We start from the raw sequence: 19,419 nt of genomic DNA, 5'->3' as shown, positions 1-19,419 counted from the left end.
AAGTTCTGACGAGAGGCCATCAGATCCATGTCTGGAATGCCCCAAAGTTGCGTGACTTGGGCAAAGATTTCCGGATGGAGTTCCCACTCCCCCGGATGCAATGTCTGACGACTCAGAAAATCCGCTTCCCAATTTTCCACTCCCGGGATGTGGATAGCAGACAGGTGGCAGGAGTGAGACTCCGCCCATAGAATAATCTTGGTCACTTCTTCCATCGCTAGGGAACTCCTTGTTCCCCCCTGATGGTTGATGTACGCAACAGTCGTCATGTTGTCTGATTGAAACCGTATGAACTTGGTCCTCGCTAGCTGAGGCCAAGCCTTGAGAGCATTGAATATCGCTCTCAGTTCCAGAATATTTATCGGTAGAAGAGATTCTTCCCGAGACCAAAGACCCTGAGCTTTCAGGGATCCCCAGACCGCGCCCCAGCCCATCAGACTGGCGTCGGTCGTGACAATGACCCACTCTGGTCTGTGGAATGTCATCCCTCGTGACAGGTTGTCCAGGGACAGCCACCAACGGAGTGAGTCTCTGGTCCTCTGATTTACTTGTATCTTTGGAGACAAGTCTGTATAGTCCCCATTCCACTGACTGAGCATGCACAGTTGTAATGGTCTTAGATGAATGCGCGCAAAAGGAACTATGTCCATTGCCGCTACCATCAACCCGATCACTTCCATGCACTGAGCTACGGAAGGAAGAGGAACGGAATGAAGTATTCGACAAGAGTCCAGAAGCTTTGTCTTTCTGGCCTCTGTTAGAAAAATCCTCATTTCTGAGGAGTCTATAATTGTTCCCAAGAAGGGAACCCTTGTTGACGGGGATAGAGAACTCTTTTCCACGTTCACTTTCCAGCCGTGCGATCTGAGAAAGGCCAGGACGATGTCCGTGTGAGCCTTTGCTCGAGGGAGGGACGACGCTTGAATCAGAATGTCGTCCAGGTAAGGTACTACTGCAATGCCCCTTGGTCTTAGCACAGCTAGAAGGGACCCTAGTACCTTTGTGAAAATCCTTGGAGCAGTGGCTAATCCGAAAGGAAGCGCCACGAACTGGTAATGTTTGTCCAGGAATGTAAACCTTAGGAACCGATGATGTTCCTCGTGGATAGGAATATGTAGATACGCATCCTTTAAATCCACCGTGGTCATGAATTGACCTTCCTGGATGGAAGGAAGGATAGTTCGAATGGTTTCCATCTTGAAAGATGGGACCTTGAGAAATTTGTTTAAGATCTTGAGATCTAGGATTGGTCTGAATGTTCCCTCTTTTTTGGGAACTATGAACAGATTGGAGTAGAACCCCATCCCTTGTTCTCTCAATGGAACAGGATGAATCACTCCCATTTTTAACAGGTCTTCTACACAATGTAAGAACGCCTGTCTTTTTATGTGGTCTGAAGACAACTGAGACCTGTGGAACCTTCCCCTTGGGGGAAGTCCCTTGAATTCCAGAAGATAACCCTGGGAGACTATTTCTAGCGCCCAAGGATCCAGAACATCTCTTGCCCAAGCCTGAGCGAAGAGAGAGAGTCTGCCCCCCACCAGATCCGGTCCCGGATCGGGGGCCGATATTTCATGCTGTCTTGGTAGCAGTGGCAGGTTTCTTTGCCTGCTTTCCCTTGTTCCAGCCTTGCATTGGTCTCCAAGCTGGCTTGGCCTGAGAAGTATTACCCTCTTGCTTAGAGGACGTAGCACCTTGGGCTGGTCCGTTTTTACGAAAGGGACGAAAATTAGGTCTATTTTTTGCCTTGAAAGGCCGATCCTGAGGAAGGGCATGACCCTTACCCCCAGTGATATCAGAGATAATCTCTTTCAAGTCAGGACCAAACAGCGTTTTCCCCTTGAAAGGAATGTTTAGTAGCTTGTTCTTGGAAGACGCATCAGCCGACCAAGATTTCAACCAAAGCGCTCTGCGCGCCACAATAGCAAACCCAGAATTCTTAGCCGCTAACTTAGCCAATTGCAAAGAGGCGTCTAGAGTGAAAGAATTAGCCAATTTGAGAGCATTGACTCTGTCCATAATCTCCTCATAAGGAGGAGAGTCACTATCGAGCACCTTAATCAGTTCATCAAACCAGAAATATGCGGCTGTAGTGACAGGGACAATGCATGAAATGGGTTGTAGAAGGTAACCCTGCTGAACAAACATCTTTTTAAGCAAACCTTCTAATTTTTTATCCATAGGATCTTTGAAAGCACAACTATCCTCTATGGGAATAGTGGTGCGTTTGTTTAAAGTAGAAACCGCTCCCTCGACCTTGGGGACTGACTGCCATAAGTCCTTTCTGGGGTCGACCATAGGAAACAATTTTTTAAATATGGGGGGAGGGACGAAAGGAATACCGGGCCTTTCCCATTCTTTATTAACAATGTCCGCCACCCGCTTGGGTATAGGAAAAGCTTCTGGGAGCCCCGGCACCTCTAGGAACTTGTCCATTTTACATAGTTTCTCTGGGATGACCAAATTTTCACAATCATCCAGAGTGGATAATACCTCCTTAAGCAAAATGCGGAGATGTTCCAATTTAAATTTAAAAGTAATCACATCAGATTCAGCCTGCTGAGAAATGTTCCCTAAATCAGTAATTTCTCCCTCAGACAAAACCTCCCTGGCTCCCTCAGATTGGGTTAGGGGCCCTTCAGAGATATTAATATCAGCGTCGTCATGCTCTTCAGTAACTAAAACAGAGCATCCACGCTTACGCTGACAAGGGTTCATTTTGGCTAAAATGTTTTTGACAGAATTATCCATTACAGCCGTTAATTGTTGCATAGTAAGGAGTATTGGCGCGCTAGATGTACTAGGGGCCTCCTGAGTGGGCAAGACTCGTGTAGACGAAGGAGGGAATGATGCAGTACCATGCTTACTCCCCTCACTTGAGGAATCATCTTGGGCATCATTGTCATTATCACATAAATCACATTTATTTAAATGAATAGGAATTCTGGCTTCCCCACATTCAGAACACAGTCTATCTGGTAGTTCAGACATGTTAAACAGGCATAAACTTGATAAGAAAGTACAAAAAACGTTTTGAAATAAAACCGTTACTGTCACTTTAAATTTTAAACTGAACACACTTTATTACTGCAATTGCGAAAAAACATGAAGGAATTGTTCAAAATTCACCAAACTTTCACCACAGTGTCTCAAAGCCTTGAAAATATTGCACACCAATTTTGGAAGCTTTAACCCTTAAAATAACGGAACCGGAGCCGTTTTAAGCTTTAACCCCTTTACAGTCCCTGGTATCTGCTTTGCTGAGACCCAACCAAACCCAAGGGGAATACGATACCAAATGATGCCTTCAGAAGTCTTTTATAAGTATCAGAGCTCCTCTCACATGCGACTGCATGCCATGCCTCTCAAAAACAAGTGCGCAACACCGGCGCGAAAATGAGACTCTGCCTATGCTTTGGGAAAGCCCCTAAAGAATAAGGTGTCTAAACCAGTGCCTGCCGATATTTATATCAAAATACCCAGAATAAATGATTCCTCAAGGCTAAATAAGTGTTAATATCAATCGATTTAGCCCAAAAAATGTCTACAGTCTAAATAAGCCCTTGTGAAGCCCTTATTTACAATCGTAATAAACATGGCTTACCGGATCCCATAGGGAAAATGACAGCTTCCAGCATTACATCGTCTTGTTAGAATGTGTCATACCTCAAGCAGCAAAGGACTGCAAACTGTTCCCCCAACTGAAGTTAATGCTCTCAACAGTCCTGTGTGGAACAGCCATGGATTTTAGTTACGGTTGCTAAAATCATTTTCCTCATACAAACAGAATTCTTCATCTCTTTTCTGTTTCTGAGTAAATAGTACGTACCAGCACTATTTGAAAATAACAAACTCTTGATTGAATAATGAAAAACTACAGTTAAACACTAAAAAAACTCTAAGCCATCTCCGTGGAGATGTTGCCTGTACAACGGCAAAGAGAATGACTGGGGTAGGCGGAGCCTAGGAGGGATCATGTGACCAGCTTTGCTGGGCTCTTTGCCATTTCCTGTTGGGGAAGAGAATATCCCACAAGTAAGGATGACGCCGTGGACCGGACACACCTATGTTGGAGAAATGTGAAGCGAAGACCAAGTCGCAGCCTTGCAAATCTGTTCAACAGAGGCCTCATTTTTAAAGGCCCAGGTGGAAGCCACAGCTCTAGTAGAATGAGCTGTAATCCTTTCAGGGGGCTGCTGTCCAGCAGTCTCATAGGCTAAGCGTATTATGCTTCAAAGCCAAAAGGAGAGAGAGGTTGCCGAAGCTTTTTGACCTCTCCTCTGTCCAGAATAAACGACAAACAGGGCAGATGTTTGACGAAAATCTTTAGTTGCCTGTAAGTAGAACTTCAAGGCACGGACTACGTCCAGATTATGCAAAAGACGTTCCTTCTTTGAAGAAGGATTAGGGCACAATGATGGGACAACAATCTCTTGATTGATATTCCTGTTAGAAACCACCTTAGGTAAAAACCCAGGTTTAGTACGCAGAACTACCTTGTCTGAATGGAACATCAGATAAGGAGAATCACAATGTAAGGCAGATAACTCAGAGACTCTTCGAGCCAAGGAAATAGCCATCAAAAACAGAACTTTCCAAGATAAAAGTTTAATATCAATGGAATGAAGGGGTTCAAACGGAACTCCTTGAAGAACTTTAAGAACCAAGTTTAAGCTCCACGGAGGAGCAACAGTTTTAAACACAGGCTTAATCCTAGCCAAAGCTTTACAAAAAGCCTGGACGTCTGGAACTTCTGCCAGACGCTTGTGCAAAAGAATAGACAGAGCAGAAATCTGTCCCTTTAACGAACTAGCCGATAAGCCTTTTTCCAAACCCTTTTGGAGAAAAGACAATATCCTAGGAATCCTAACCTTACTCCATGAGTAACTCTTGGATTAGCACCAATACAAGTATTTACGCCATATCTTATGGTAGATTTTCCTGGTAACAGGCTTTCGTGCCTGTATTAAGGTGTCAATAACTGACTCGGAGAAGCCAAGCTTTGATAGGATCAAGCGTTCAATCTCCATGCAGTCAGTCTCAGAGAAATTAGATTTGGATGATTGAAAGGACCTTGTATTAGAAGGTCTTGCCTTAGAGGCAGAGTCCATGGTGGACAGGACGACATGTCCAATAGGTCTGAATACCAGATCCTGCGTGGCCACGCAGGCGCTATCAGAATCACTGATGCACTCTCCTGTTTGATCTTGGCAATCAGTCGAGGCAGCAGAGGAAACGGTGGAAACACATAAACCATGTTGAAGAACCAAGGAGCTGCTAGAGCATCTATCAGCGTCGCTCCCGGGTCCCTGGACCTGGATCCGTAACAAGGAAGTTTGGCGTTCTGGCAAGACGCCATGAGATCCAGTTCTGGTTTACCCCAACGATAGACCAGTTGAGCAAACACCTCCGGATGGAGTTCCCACTCCCCCGGATGAAAAGTCTGACGACTTAGAAAGTCCGCCTCCCAGTTCTCCACGCCTGGGATGTGGATCGCTGACAAGTGGCAAGAGTGAGACTCTGCCCAGCGAATTATCTTTGAGACTTCTAACATCGCTAGGGAGCTCCTGGTTCCCCCTTGATGGTTGATGTAAGCCACAGTCGTGATGTTGTCCGACTGAAATCTGATGAACCTCAGTGTTGCTAACTGAGGCCAAGCTAGAAGAGCATTGAATATTGCTCTTAACTCCAGAATATTTATTGGGAGGAGTTTCTCCTCCTGAGCCCACGATCCCTGAGCCTTCAGGGAATTCCAGACTGCGCCCCAGCCTAGAAGGCTGGCATCTGTTGTTACAATCGTCCAATCTGGCCTGCGAAAGGTCATACCCTTGGACAGATGGACCCGAGATAGCCACCAGAGAAGGGAATCTCTGGTCTCTTGATCCAGATTTAGTAGAGGGGACAAATCTGAGTAATCCACATTCCACTGACCTAGCATGCACAATTGCAGCGGTCTGAGATGCAGGCGCGCAAATGGCACTATGTCCATTGCCGCTACCATTAAGCCGATTACTTCCATGCACTGAGCCACTGACGGGCGTGGAATTGAATGAAGGACACGGCAAGTATTTAAAAGTTTTGATAACCTGGCCTCCGTCAGGTAAATTTTCATTTCTACAGAATCTATCAGAGTCCCTAGGAAGGAGACTCTTGTGAGAGGTGATAGAGAACTCTTTTCCACGTTCACCTTCCACCCATGCGACCTCAGAAATGCCAGAACTATCTCTGTATGAGACTTGGCAATTTGAAAGCTTGACGCCTGTATCAGGATGTCGTCTAGATACGGAGCCACCGCTATGCCTCGCGGTGTTAGAACCGCCAGAAGTGAGCCCAGAACCTTTATAAAGATTCTCGGGGCCGTAGCCAACCCGAAGGGGAGAGCTACAAATTGGTAATGCCTGTCTAGAAAGGCAAATCTTAGGAACCGATAATGATCTTTGTGAATCGGTATGTGAAGGTAGGCATCCTTTAAGTCCACTGTGGTCATGTACTGACCCTCTTGGATCATGGGAAGGATGGTCCGAATAGTTTCCATTTTGAATGATGGAACTCTTAGGAATTTGTTTAAGATCTTTAGATCCAAGATTGGTCTGAAGGTTCCCTCTTTCTTGGGAACCACGAACAGATTTGAATAAAATCCCTGCCCTTCTTCCGTCCGCGGAACTGGGTGGATCACCCCCATTACTAGGAGGTCTTGTACACAGCGTAGGAATGCATCTTTCTTTATCTGGTTTTCTGATAACCTTGAAAGATGAAATCTCCCTTGAGGAGGAGAAGCCTTGAAGTCCAGAAGATATCCCTGAGATATGATCTCCAACGCCCAGGGATCCTGGACATCTCTTGCCCACGCCTGGGCGAAGAGAGAAAGTCTGCCCCCCACTAGATCCGTTTCCGGATTAGGGGCCGTTCCTTCATGCTGTCTTGGGGGCAGTAGCAGGTTTTCTGGCCTGCTTGCCCTTGTTCCAGGACTGGTTAGGTTTCCAGGCCTGTCTGGAATGAGCAACAGTTCCTTCCTGTTTTGGAGCGGAGGAAGTTGATGCTGCTCCTGCCTTGAAATTTCGAAAGGCACGAAAATTAGACTGTTTGGCCTTTGATTTGGCCCTGTCCTGAGGAAGGGTATGACCCTTACCTCCAGTAATGTCAGCAATAATTTCTTTCAAGCCGGGCCCGAATAAGGTCTGCCCCTTGAAAGGAATATTAAGTAATTTAGTTTTAGAAGTCACGTCAGCTGACCAGGATTTAAGCCATAGCGCTCTCCGCGCCTGGATGGCGAATCCAGAATTCTTAGCCGTTAGTTTAGTCAAATGTACCACGGCATCAGAAACAAATGAGTTAGCTAGCTTAAGTGATTTAAGCTTGTCCATAATTTCATCCAATGGAGCTGTGTGAATGGCCTCTTCCAGAGACTCAAACCAGAATGCCGCAGCAGCAGTGACAGGTGCAATGCATGCAAGGGGCTGCAGGATAAAACCTTGTTGAACAAACATTTTCTTAAGGTAACCTTCTAATTTTTTATCCATTGGATCCGAAAAAGCACAACTATCCTCAACCGGGATAGTGGTACGCTTTGCTAAAGTAGAAACTGCTCCCTCCACCTTAGGGACCGTCTGCCATAAGTCCCGTGTAGTGGCGTCTATTGGAAACATTTTTCTAAACATAGGAGGTGGGGAAAAGGGCACACCGGGTCTATCCCACTCCTTGCTAATAATTTCTGTAAGCCTTTTAGGTATAGGGAAAACATCAGTACACACCGGTACCGCATAGTATCTATCCAGCCTACACAATTTCTCTGGAATTGCAACTGTGTTACAGTCGTTCAGAGCAGCTAAAACCTCCCCAAGCAATACACGGAGGTTCTCAAGCTTAAATTTAAAATTAGAGATCTCTGAATCAGGTTTCCCCGGATCAGATCCGTCACCCACAGAATGAAGCTCTCCGTCCTCATGTTCTGCAAACTGTGACGCAGTATCAGACATGGCTCTTAGAGCACCAGCGCGCTCTGCATCTCTCCTAATCCCAGAGCTATCGCGCTTGCCTCTCAATTCTGGCAATCTAGATAATACTTCTGACAGGGTATTATTCATGATTGTAGCCATGTCCTGTAAAGTAATTGCTATGGGCGTCTCTGATGTACTTGGCGCCATAATAGCATGCGCCCCCTGAGCGGGAGGCGAAGGTACTGACACGTGAGGAGAGTTAGTCGGCATAACTTCCCCCTCGTCGTCTGGTGATAATATTTTTATAGATAAAGACTGACCTTTATTATTTAAAGTGAAATCAATACATTTAGTACACATATTCCTATGGGGCTCCACAGTGGCTTTCAAACATAATGAACAAGTAGATTCATCTATGTCAGACATGTTTAAACAGACTAGCAATAAGACTGGCAAGCTTGAAAAACACTTCACAATAAGTTTACAAGCAATATAAAAAACGCTACTGCGCCTTTAAGAAGCACAAAACCTGTCTCAAGTTGAAATAACAATGAACCAAAGCAGTTATACCAACTAAATTTTCACAGTAAATGTATTAAGTTAGCAGAGCATTTCACCCACTTGCAAATGGATGATTAACCCCTTAATACCCAAACCGGATAAACAATAGAGAAAAACGTTTTTTAAAACAGTCAAATACACTGTCACAGCTCTGCTGTGACTGATTACCTCCCTCAATATGACTTTTGAAGCCTTTTGAGCCCTCTAGAGAAGTCCTGGATCATGCAGGAAGAAGCAGGAAGTCTGAGTCTGAATTTTTTACTGCGCAAAAAAGCGCTAAAATAGGCCCCTCCCACTCATATTACAACAGTGGGAAGCCTCAGTTAACCGTTTCTATGCAGAAAGTAAGCCAGCCATGTGGAAAAATTATGCCCCAATAAGTTTTATCACCAAATGTACGTTAAAAAACGATTAAACATGCCAGCAAACGTTTTAAAACACATTTTTTAAAGAGTATATATCTCTATTAATAAGCCTGATACCAGTCGCTTTCACTGCATTTAAGGCTTTACTTACATTACTTCGGTATCAGCAGCATTTTCTTAGTCAATTCCATTCCTTAGAAAAATATTTTACTGCACATACCTTAGTTGCAGGAAAACCTGCACGCCATTCCCTGTCTGAAGTTACCTCACTCCTCAGAATGATCATAGAAAACGCAGGCAGATTCTTCTTCCAAATACTGCCTGAGAAAAAACAGCACACTCCGGTGCCATTTAAAAATAACAAACTTTTGATTGAAGAAATAAACTAAGTATAAAACACCACAGTCCTCTCACGACCTCCATCTATGTTGAGGGTTGCAAGAGAATGACTGGATATGACATGTGAGGGGAGGAGCTATAAAGCAGCTCTGCTGTGGGTGATCCTCTTGCAACTTCCTGTTGGGAAGGGAATATATCCCACAAGTAATGGATGATCCGTGGACTGGATACACTTAACAAGAGAAATAATCACTGCTGTTTATTTTATCTGTTCCTCTTACCCCATACTTTTCAAAGGGATTGTTTTGAAATACAGTGTTGAGCCAGTGCTTAATTTCCTATGTAAGCTGCCATATTGTAGCGTGCGTTACAGGGCTCAGTAGTCACATGACACAGAACATTGACTGTTACAGTACTTAGAGGAATATAACATTTGCCTGCAGTGTGTGAGCTGCAGTGAGACACATTTATTTCGTATGCATTATTTATCAGTGTGATCTACTCCTGTCACTGATAAATAATGCATATCAACGATCCTTGCTAAACGAACACTAAGCTGACTGTCAGCCCTTAGTGATTCACATTACCAGGATCAAAGGTCATGAAAAGCAGAAATCATCTGCACAAACTTCACTCTGTTCCGTTATAGCTTCCCCCTCCCTCTCCCCCTCCTGGAGCATGTCAGTAATTGACAATAACAGTGCCTGAACGTTCTGCTTAGAGCAGAAAACTTGTGCAGTTTGAAAAAATAAAACTGTGGGGGGAAGTTAAAAACATAAGTAATGCACTTAGCATTTGCTGCATAATGTGTATTATATACAATAGACTGGCAAATGAAATCTGTTTACACCCTGACTGAGAAATAAATGTGTCTCACTGCAGCTCACACGCTGCAGGCAAATGTTATTTTCCTCTAAGTACTGTATGCAACAGCCAATATGCTGTGTCATGTGACTACTGAGCCCTGTAACGCACGCTACAATATGGCAGCTTACATAGGAAATTAAGCACTAGCACAACACTGTATTTCAAAACAATCCCTTTGAAAAGTTTGGGGTAAGAGGAACAGATAAAATAAACAGCAGTGATTATTTTATTTTTATTTATAAGAAAAAGTAGGTTTTGGGGATTATTAGAAGACAAGTGTTAAGGGTCCCTTTAAGTATCACTTGCCTTCCCACAACCCCCAGTCATTCGACCGAAGGGAAATGGAGAAAAAGGAGTAAGGTGTAAAGGTGCCTGAGGTTTAGTAAAAAAAATAACTGTATTAAAATAAAGGACGGGGTCGTGGACGCACCATATCTGGAAATAAATACATTTATCAGGTAAGCATAAATTTTGCTTTCTTTCCTAAAATATGGTGAGTCCACGACATCATCATTTACTGTTGGGAACCAATACCCAAGCTAGAGGACACAGATGGGAGACGGGGGAGGGACAAGACAGACAGAACGAAAACAGAAGGCACCACCACTTGAGAACTTTCCTCGAAAAGAAACCTCGGCCAAGGCAAAATATCAGATTGATAACATTTTGGAAAAAATATGCAAAGATGACCAAGTTGCATGCAGCCTTGCAAAACTGATCCACAGAAGCTTCATCTTGAAAGCCCAAGAAAAAGAGAGACAGCCCTCGTGGGATGAGCCATAACTCTCTCAAGAGATTGCAGTCCAGCAGTCTGAAAAGAAAACAAATTAAACTTCTCAACCAGAGAAAAAGAGAAGTGGCAGAAACTTCCTGGTCTATACGTTTTACAGCGAAACCCCTAGTCGCCAGTAGAAAAAATATTAAAGTATGCACAACATTCAAGTTGTGCACACACATTCCTTATGAGAATAAGGAGGAGGACACGGAGAAGGAACAACAAAGTCCCAAACAATATTTCAGTTTGAAACCGCTTAGGATGAAGAACCGCCTTATTCAAAACAATATAAGCAAATCACACTGCAAAGCCAAGAGAACCTAAACTCTCTGAGCAGAAGAAAAAAAAATAAAGGATTCCAAGATAAAACATTTAAATCTATGGAATGCAATAGCTCAAACTGAGCCTGCTGCAAAACCTTAAAAACAAGGTTAAAGCTCCATGAGGAGCAACAGACTTAAACACATGCCTGATACCAACCAGGGCCTGACAAAGATTACACATCTGGCACATCCCCCAGACACTTGTGTAAAAAACAAGATAACGCAGAAATATGACCCTTCAGAAAACTGACTGACAAAACGTCCTCCAGACCTACCCGAAGAAAGGACAAAAACCCTAGGAATCCTGACCCTACTTCCAAGAGTAGTCCTAGGATTCACACCAATAAGGGAATTTACGCCATACCTTATGGAAAAATTTAACAGGCTTGCGAGCCTGAATCATGGTCTCAATGACCGATTCAGAAAAACCACGCTTAGACAGAACTAAGCATTCAATCTCCAAGCAGAAGCTTCAGAGAAACGAAGTTGGATGAAAGAATGGACTCTGAATTAGAAAGTCCTTCCTCAGGAACAACCACCAAGGTGGAAGAGATACATCCCCACTAGGTCTGTATACCAGATCCTGCAAGACTAAGCAGGAACTACAAAAAATACCGATGCTCACTTCTATTTGATACAAGCAATGACTCGTGGAAGGAGAGCAAACTGAGGAACAGGGATATCAGACTCAAATCCCAAGGAACCGCCAGGGAATTTAACAGAGCAGTCTGCTGATCTCTTGACCTTTAAACGTAACTTGGAAGCTTGGCGTACTGCCATCTCCAACTCCAGCACCCCCTCATTTGAGGGTGACCTGGATAACACCTCCGGGAGAAGCGCCCACTCCCCGGGAAGAAAAATCTGACTGCTCAAGAAGACTGCTCCCAGTATCCACTCCTGAAATGTGAATAGTGGATAGAAAACAAATGTGAGCGTCCACCCACCGAACAATCCACGACAATCATGGCTAAAGAACTTCAGGTTCCTCCCAGGTGGTTGATGTAAACCACCAAGATGAAATTATCCAACTAGAACCTGAAAAACCAGATAAGACAACCAAGGCCAAACCATCAGAGCATTGTAGATCACTCTCAACTCCAAGATGGTTATGGGGAGAGCAGACTCCTCCCAAGTCCATAGTCACAAACCCAACAGGCTGACGTGCGTAGTCACTATTCCTCAGGAAGGTCTCCGGAAGCATGTGTCCCGAGACAAATGCTCCTGAGAAAACCACCAGAGGAAAGAATCTCATGTTGACAGATCTAGATCTATCCTCCAAGACAGAACCACATGATTCCCGTTCCACTATCTGAGTATGCTTAACAGCAGACTCTCAGATGGAACCGAGCAATTGATGATGTCCAATGAACCATTAGACCAAATACCTCCATACATTTAGCCACTGAAGAGCCAAACAGTAGTGCAGAGAGAGGCAAGAGGAAACAATCCTTGATTTTCTGACCTCTGTCAAAAATATTTTCAGAGATAGGGAAAATAATATGGTCCCTAAGAAAACTACCCCTGTAGCTGGAACAAGGGAACTCATTTTCAGATTCACTTCCCATCTGTGGGAATGAAGGAAAGACAACAAGATCTCTGTATGAGAGTTTGCTTATTGAAAAATGGCACCTGAATCCTTATGTCGTCCAAGAAGGGCACCACAGCAATTCCCTGAAACCTGATCACTGCCAAGGTAGCCCCCTCTGGGAGCCGTGGCAATGCCAAAGGGAAGAGCAACAAACTGAAAGTGTTTGGCAGAAGGCAAAACTCAGGAACTTGAAATAATGCGTCCTCCAGGTCTATGGTCACCATGAACTGACCCTCATGGACCAAAGAAAAAATGGAACCACTGGTTTCCATTTTGAAGGACAGTACCCTGAGAAAACTTTTTGAGACACTTTAGATCTATTATAGGACAAAAATTCCCTCTTTTTCGGGAACTATTACTCACAGAGAAGAGAGGTCCCAAACACACTTAAAAAATGCCTTACTGCTATCTGAGAGATTTAGCTCCCCACTTGAACCAATCCCGGATTGGGGGCAAACTACTTTAGGTTTATTCATCTTGTCTTGTGGAAGAAAAGACCCATTTCCACCTGTAATATCAGAAATATTCCTGTCAAATCATGACCAAACAAGGTCTTTACCCTTGAAAGAATGCACCAGAATCTTGGACTCAGAGGAAAAATCCACTGACCAAGAATATAGCAACAACGCCCTGCGGGCTAGCACAGCAAATCCAGATATCTTTGCTCCCGGATTAAAAACGTGCATGGTAGCATCAGAAATAAAAGAATTGGTTAGCTTAAGAACCTGAGTTCTGTATTAGATCTCCTCCAAAGGAGTCCCTGCCAAATTGAAATCAAACAAGGCCTTGCACCAATAAGGTGCTGCACTTGACACTTGATTGTGGCAATACAAACTTCCATGTAAGCCTCCAGTTTAGAAAATTGATCCTGAAAAGAACAGCTATCCTCTCTAGGAATCGTAGTTCTCTTAGCCAGAGTAGAAATGCACTACTACTTTAGGCACCGTGCACCATGGTATTTAATGGAGACAGCGACAGGAAACATCTTTACCAAGACAGGAGACGGGGAAAAAGGAATCAATGACTTCTCCTATTCCTGAGAAAAAACTCCTAGCACAGTCTGGAACAGGTAAAAAAAATAAAATAAACTTCCACAGAGGAATCCTAGTATTTAAAAAGTTTCCTAGATTCTTAAGGGTTGAATACGACAGACGTATCTGAGTCACTCCAAAGTAGCCAAAACCCCCTTTAACCATACACGAAGGTGCTCAAACTTAAATCTGAAGGATACTACTTCAGCACCAGATGAAGGAATTATACTGTCCCAATCTGAGATTTCACCCTCAGAGGCTACCGACTTATTCTCCTCATCAGACCTAAGAGGAAGGGCAACCAGTGTAGCAGCAGGTGGTACAGAAACCTTACTATCTGAATCTCTAATTTTCCTCTTGCGATTTCCCTTTGATATAGGAAAAGCCGATCTTGCCACAGATATCGCAGAAGATGCCCGGGCAGTAAATTCTGCAGGCAAATAACTCCTCCAGGAGATTTCGAGGAACTGCAGGGCACTGCATGTGACGCCATAGCGGCTAGGGGCGTTACAGGAGAAAGCTGTGGCACTGCCTAAACAGCATCATCCTGGGAGACAATGAGCTCAGAGGCAATGCTCTATCTCTACCCTCAAGAGAGTAGTGCAAGCATCTGAAACTATTATTGTATATCGTTTACCCTATCAAAAACATAATTTATGCTTACCTGATAAATTTATTTCTCTTGTAGTGTATCCAGTCCACGGATCATCCATTACTTATGGGATATTCTCCTTCCCAACAGGAAGTTGCAAGAGGATCACCCACAGCAGAGCTGCGATATAGCTCCTCCCCTAACTGCCATATCCAGTCATTCGACCGAAACAAACAGAGAAAGGAGAAACCATAGGGTGCAGTGGTGACTGTAGTTTAATTAAATTTTAGACCTGCCTTAAAATGACAGGGCGGGCCGTGGACTGGATACACTACAAGAGAAATAAATTTATCAGGTAAGCATAAATTATGTTTTCTCTTGTTAAGTGTATCCAGTCCACGGATCATCCATTACTTATGGGATACCAATACCAAAGCTAAAGTACACGGATGATGGGAGGGACAAGGCAGGGATTAAGCGGAAGGAACCACTGCCTGAAGAACCTTTCTCCCAAAAACAGCCTCCGAAGAAGCAAAAGTATCAAATTTGTAAAATTTTGAAAAAGTGTGAAGCGAAGACCAAGTCGCCGCCTTGCAAATCTGTTCAACAGAGGCCTCATTTTTAAAGGCCCAGGTGGAAGCCACAGCTCTAGTAGAATGAGCTGTAATTCTTTCAGGGGGCTGCTGTCCATCAGTCTCATAGGCTAGGCGTATAATACTCCGAAGCCAAAAGGAAAGAGAGGTTGCCGAAGCTATTTGACCTCTCCTCTGTCCAGAATAAACGACAAACAGGGAAGATGTTTGACGAAAATCTTTAGTAGCTTGTAAGTAAAACTTCAAGGCACGGACTACGTCCAGATTATGTAAAAGACATTCCTTCTTTGAAGGAGGATTAGGACACAATGATGGAACAACAATCTCTTGATTGATATTCTTGTTAGAAACCACCTTAGGTAAAAACCCAGGTTTGGTACGCAGAACTACCTTATCTGCATGAAAAATCAGATAAGGAGAATCACATTGTAAGGCAGATAGCTCAGAGACTCTCCGAGCCGAGGAAATAGCCATCAAAAACAGAACTTTCCAAGATAAAAGCTTAATATCAATGGAATGAAGGGGTTCAAACGGAACTCCTTGAAGAACTTTAAGAACCAAGTTTAAGCTCCATGGGGGAGCAACAGGTTTAAACACAGGCTTAATTCTAACCAAAGCCTGACAAAATGCCTGACTAAGTATAAAACACCACTCTCCTCTTACGACCTCCATCTTTGTTGAGGGTTGCAAGAGAATGACTGGATATGTCAGTTAGGGGAGGAGCTATATAGCAGCTCTGCTGTGGGTGATCCTCTTGCAACTTCCTGTTGGGAAGGAGAATATCCCATAAGTAATGGATGATCCGTGGACTGGATACACTTAACAAGAGAAAAAGGAAACATAACAGCAACTCTCATACACTGCTTGTGCCTTCTAAAGGTAAGCCAGCGTGTAATAACCAACAGAGTTCTTTTCCAAAAGAACACAGGGCAATAAAGTATATGTATACAATTTAATAGCTAAATACTCTCACTTTAAGAACAGCAGTCCAAGGCAAGTCTAGCCTTATACAGGTTAAAGCAACAAGAATGGCAGTTACACCTCAGCCTGACTGAGGAGTGTAAACCTGACTGACATTTTAGCATCAACAACAAAAACGGCAAAGTTATCCATGAATTACCATTATCAATCTGTGTAGCTATAACTGAATGCTAACGACTTCAACAAACCGGAATGCACCAAGAGGGAGGTGCCTGAAACGGTCCAGATATGAATTCTGAGAAAGCCACCAGAAAAATGTCGGAGTCTGAGAAAATGCGCTGCCATTACTAGCGAGCGTTTCTTAAGAGGAAGCGAAAACCTTAATGGCAGCAAAAAATTCAATGAGAGGTTCCAAAAGTGTAACATGCAAAGCGATCATTTTCTAACAAAGCGCCTGCCTTCTGACCCTCACACAAAGTACAAAAACCAGTGACAGTCTTGACGTACTTCTCTCTATTAAATAAATAATAACTAAATAAAAAACACCCTCCATTAGCAGTCATTACAGAGTACAACACAACAATGCAGCAGAACCCTGCCAGCTGCAGTGAAAGTTCAGGGTGATATTAATAAATTTATGAGCCATGAGTGTAACAAATAAAAGGATAAACAGCCAACACTAAAATATGGGGGAAACAATTCCCAGTCTCCATTTACACAGCAGTGCCTGCTCTTTGCCTAAAGATATCCCTATAAAAGATATGTATGTCCCAGAAAAATGTTGAAGGTCTTTTAAACCTCATTAAGTGCACAGTCTCCCATACCTAGAAGATAAAAGGGCACTTACCTGCAGTCTGGCCGTCTGGCAGGAGGACAGCTTACACGGTATGAGAGGATGCCACTCCTCACAGAGACCTGTATAAAAAAGAAAGAACAGAGTAAAACCTACTCTGGCTTTCTGTACTTGGGCAGCAAACATGTTAGGAAAACGCAGCAAGGCCCACCTTACAAGTTACTAACTGCTTTAAAGCCACCACTACCCTACTGCAGAGATTAACATGGAATACGGCTAGACCCATTCCTTGAAAAAGGGGGAAAGAACAGAGTAAACCTACTCTGGCTTTCTAAACTGGTTAAAACTTGCTTGAAGTGAAAGCAAAGAAAATGACTGGGGGTTGCGGGAAGGGAAGTGATACTTAACAATTTGGCTGTGGTGCTCTTTGCCTCCTCCTGCTGGCCAGGAGTGATATTCCCAACAGTAAATGATGACGTTGTGGACTCACCATATCTTAGGAAAGAAAATGCAGAAAGCATGGACATTTTGAAATTAAACTTCCACGTGAAAGAATATATTGTCTTATATTGTATTCTGTGGAGTGTGTGAGTTTATTACGGTTTGTGTTGTGTGTGTATATGGCCTACAGGACACTGCTGCCAATATTCACTGCACAGGCTACAGCACCATACACTAGTCAATATCTGGGACTACAACTTCTGCAAATCTCTGCTGCCAAATCATTACTGAGCATGTCTTCATTAAAAAAAAAATCAGCTATTCGCTTCTACTGAGCATTCAAAAATGATATAAAATTAATGTAGCTCAAAACTTTTGTAACCATTGCTTAGTCTAACTAGATAAAAAAACAACTAGACTTCAATCTTCATGCATTCATTATTACCACTCTCACACAAGTGCAATCAACAAACTGAAATGTCAAAGTCACAACTAAACATAGTTAATACTTTTTTCACTATCCTTTTTTTATGTTTTGTTTTTTACACTGCTTCACTACAGGATTCATTGTAGCCGAGGGACTCACCTAGGTATGGGTGTTCCATGCCATTTTTTTGCTGGACTGTGTTATCCTGTTGCAGCTGCAAAGAAACATCTCCAACAGCTTCCACTAGTTCACTGAAGAAATTTGCTAATTCAGGACAGTTCTGGAGAAGCACATAACGGTCCTGCCGGTTGGTGAAATATGAATCACTCAAGTTTGCTCTGATATATTAAAAAAAAAAAAAAAAGGGGGGGAAATAATTAAAGAATGAAAATGTTTTTATGACTCAAATTTAGAAACAAGCCTTCAGAAGCCATTAAACAGACTATGTCAAACAATTTTCACAGTACTTTTATTTACTGCTCAACTATTTTATTCCACTTACATTTTGTGGTTTCTTAAAGGATTTTTGTCTATGACACTTGCTGTGACACCAGAGAATGTCAGCTCTATGACATGGGGTCTGGATGTTGGTTACGATGCTCACCCACTCAAGAGCACGTTGTCATCAAACAGATACACCTTCATGTGCTGGAGACCAATAGTCTCATTAAATCTCTCCGGTGTTAGGAGGCGCAGAAGGCCTCGCAGGTTAGGTGTATGGAAGAGGGAGACTTCCACTTGGTCTGGAAATTTGCACAGCAGAGGTAGCAGCATAGTTCGTGAATTTTTTCTGCCTATGTAGGACACAAAGTAAGGACACAATTACACAAAGGGTTTCCAAACTATATATTACACATTTATAGGAGTTTGGTTGTAATAGACGCACTGAGAATAAAAATCTACATATCACTTTGAATGCCAAGTTATTTATTTAATGTGATTTCCTAACTTACAATAGCTCTCCTACAAAATTAGAGGAAACTGAAATCAAAGCATTTAATAATTAGTGTAACTGACCTCGAGATCCTCTAGTGAAGTCCAGCAGGATTGAAACTTTTAGGCCTGAAGAGTCTGTAGAGCAAAGTCTTTTCTCTATGGAATCCACCTAGCAAGAAAACGGTTGATTATAGTAGATAATTTACCCCAAATTACAATTCCAGAACATGACAAAGCTTAAAGGGACAGTCAACACCAGAATTGTTTTTGTTTTAAAAGATAGATAATCCCTTTATTACCCCTTCCCCAGTTTTGCATAACCAGCACAGTTATAATACATGTTTTACCTCTGATTACCTTGCATCTAAGCCTCTGCAGACTGTCCCCTTATTTCAGTTCTTTTGGCAAACTTGCATTTTAGCCAATCAGTTGTCACTCCTCAGTAAATTCACATTCATGAGCTCAATGTTATCTATATGAAACACATGAACTAACACCCTCTAGTGGTGAAAAACTGTCAAATGCAGAGGCGGCCTTCAAGGTCTAAGAAATAAGCAAATGAACATCCTAGGATTAGCTTCCAAATAAGAATACAAAGATAAAGCAAAATTAGTAAATTGGAAAGTTGTTTAAAATTACAAGCACTATTTGAATCATGAAAGTTTTTTTTTTGGATTTGACTGTCCCTTTAAAACAAAGTGATTTCTTTTATAAGGCGGTGAGAGTCCACAAGTCATTACACCTGGGATTTAATTCCTGGCCACTAGAAGAAGGCAAAGATACCCAATACACTAAGAGCTTTTAATCCCACCCACCTTTCTGCATATATCAGTCTTATCTTTGCCTCCACAGGAGAAGGTGATGAATAGATGTGCTCCAGATTCTTTGTTGACAGGAGTTCTAAGACCTATTTGAGCTGGAAATAGGCCA

The 19,419-nt window shown here is 42.9% G+C and overlaps 1 protein-coding gene across 2 annotated transcripts in view; it reads right to left on the bottom strand.

The window, feature by feature from the left end:
• The window catches only part of PGS1 (phosphatidylglycerophosphate synthase 1), a 398,675-nt gene that overhangs the window by 144,874 nt on the left and 234,382 nt on the right, over window positions 1-19,419 (bottom strand). For both annotated transcript variants that reach the window (XM_053706226.1, XM_053706217.1), the window contains 3 exons: window positions 18,571-18,658; window positions 18,158-18,347; window positions 17,713-17,891 (listed from right to left, as the gene is read on the bottom strand). In XM_053706226.1, coding sequence (XP_053562201.1) covers window positions 17,713-17,891; window positions 18,158-18,347; window positions 18,571-18,658 — 457 coding nt within the window. The remainder of the gene's footprint in view (window positions 1-17,712; window positions 17,892-18,157; window positions 18,348-18,570; window positions 18,659-19,419) is intronic.

The sequence above is a fragment of the Bombina bombina genome, chromosome 1 (assembly GCF_027579735.1).
Source record: "Bombina bombina isolate aBomBom1 chromosome 1, aBomBom1.pri, whole genome shotgun sequence".
Classification (NCBI taxonomy): Eukaryota; Metazoa; Chordata; class Amphibia; order Anura; family Bombinatoridae; genus Bombina; species Bombina bombina.
This window is presented reverse-complemented; position numbering and strand designations above follow the sequence as displayed.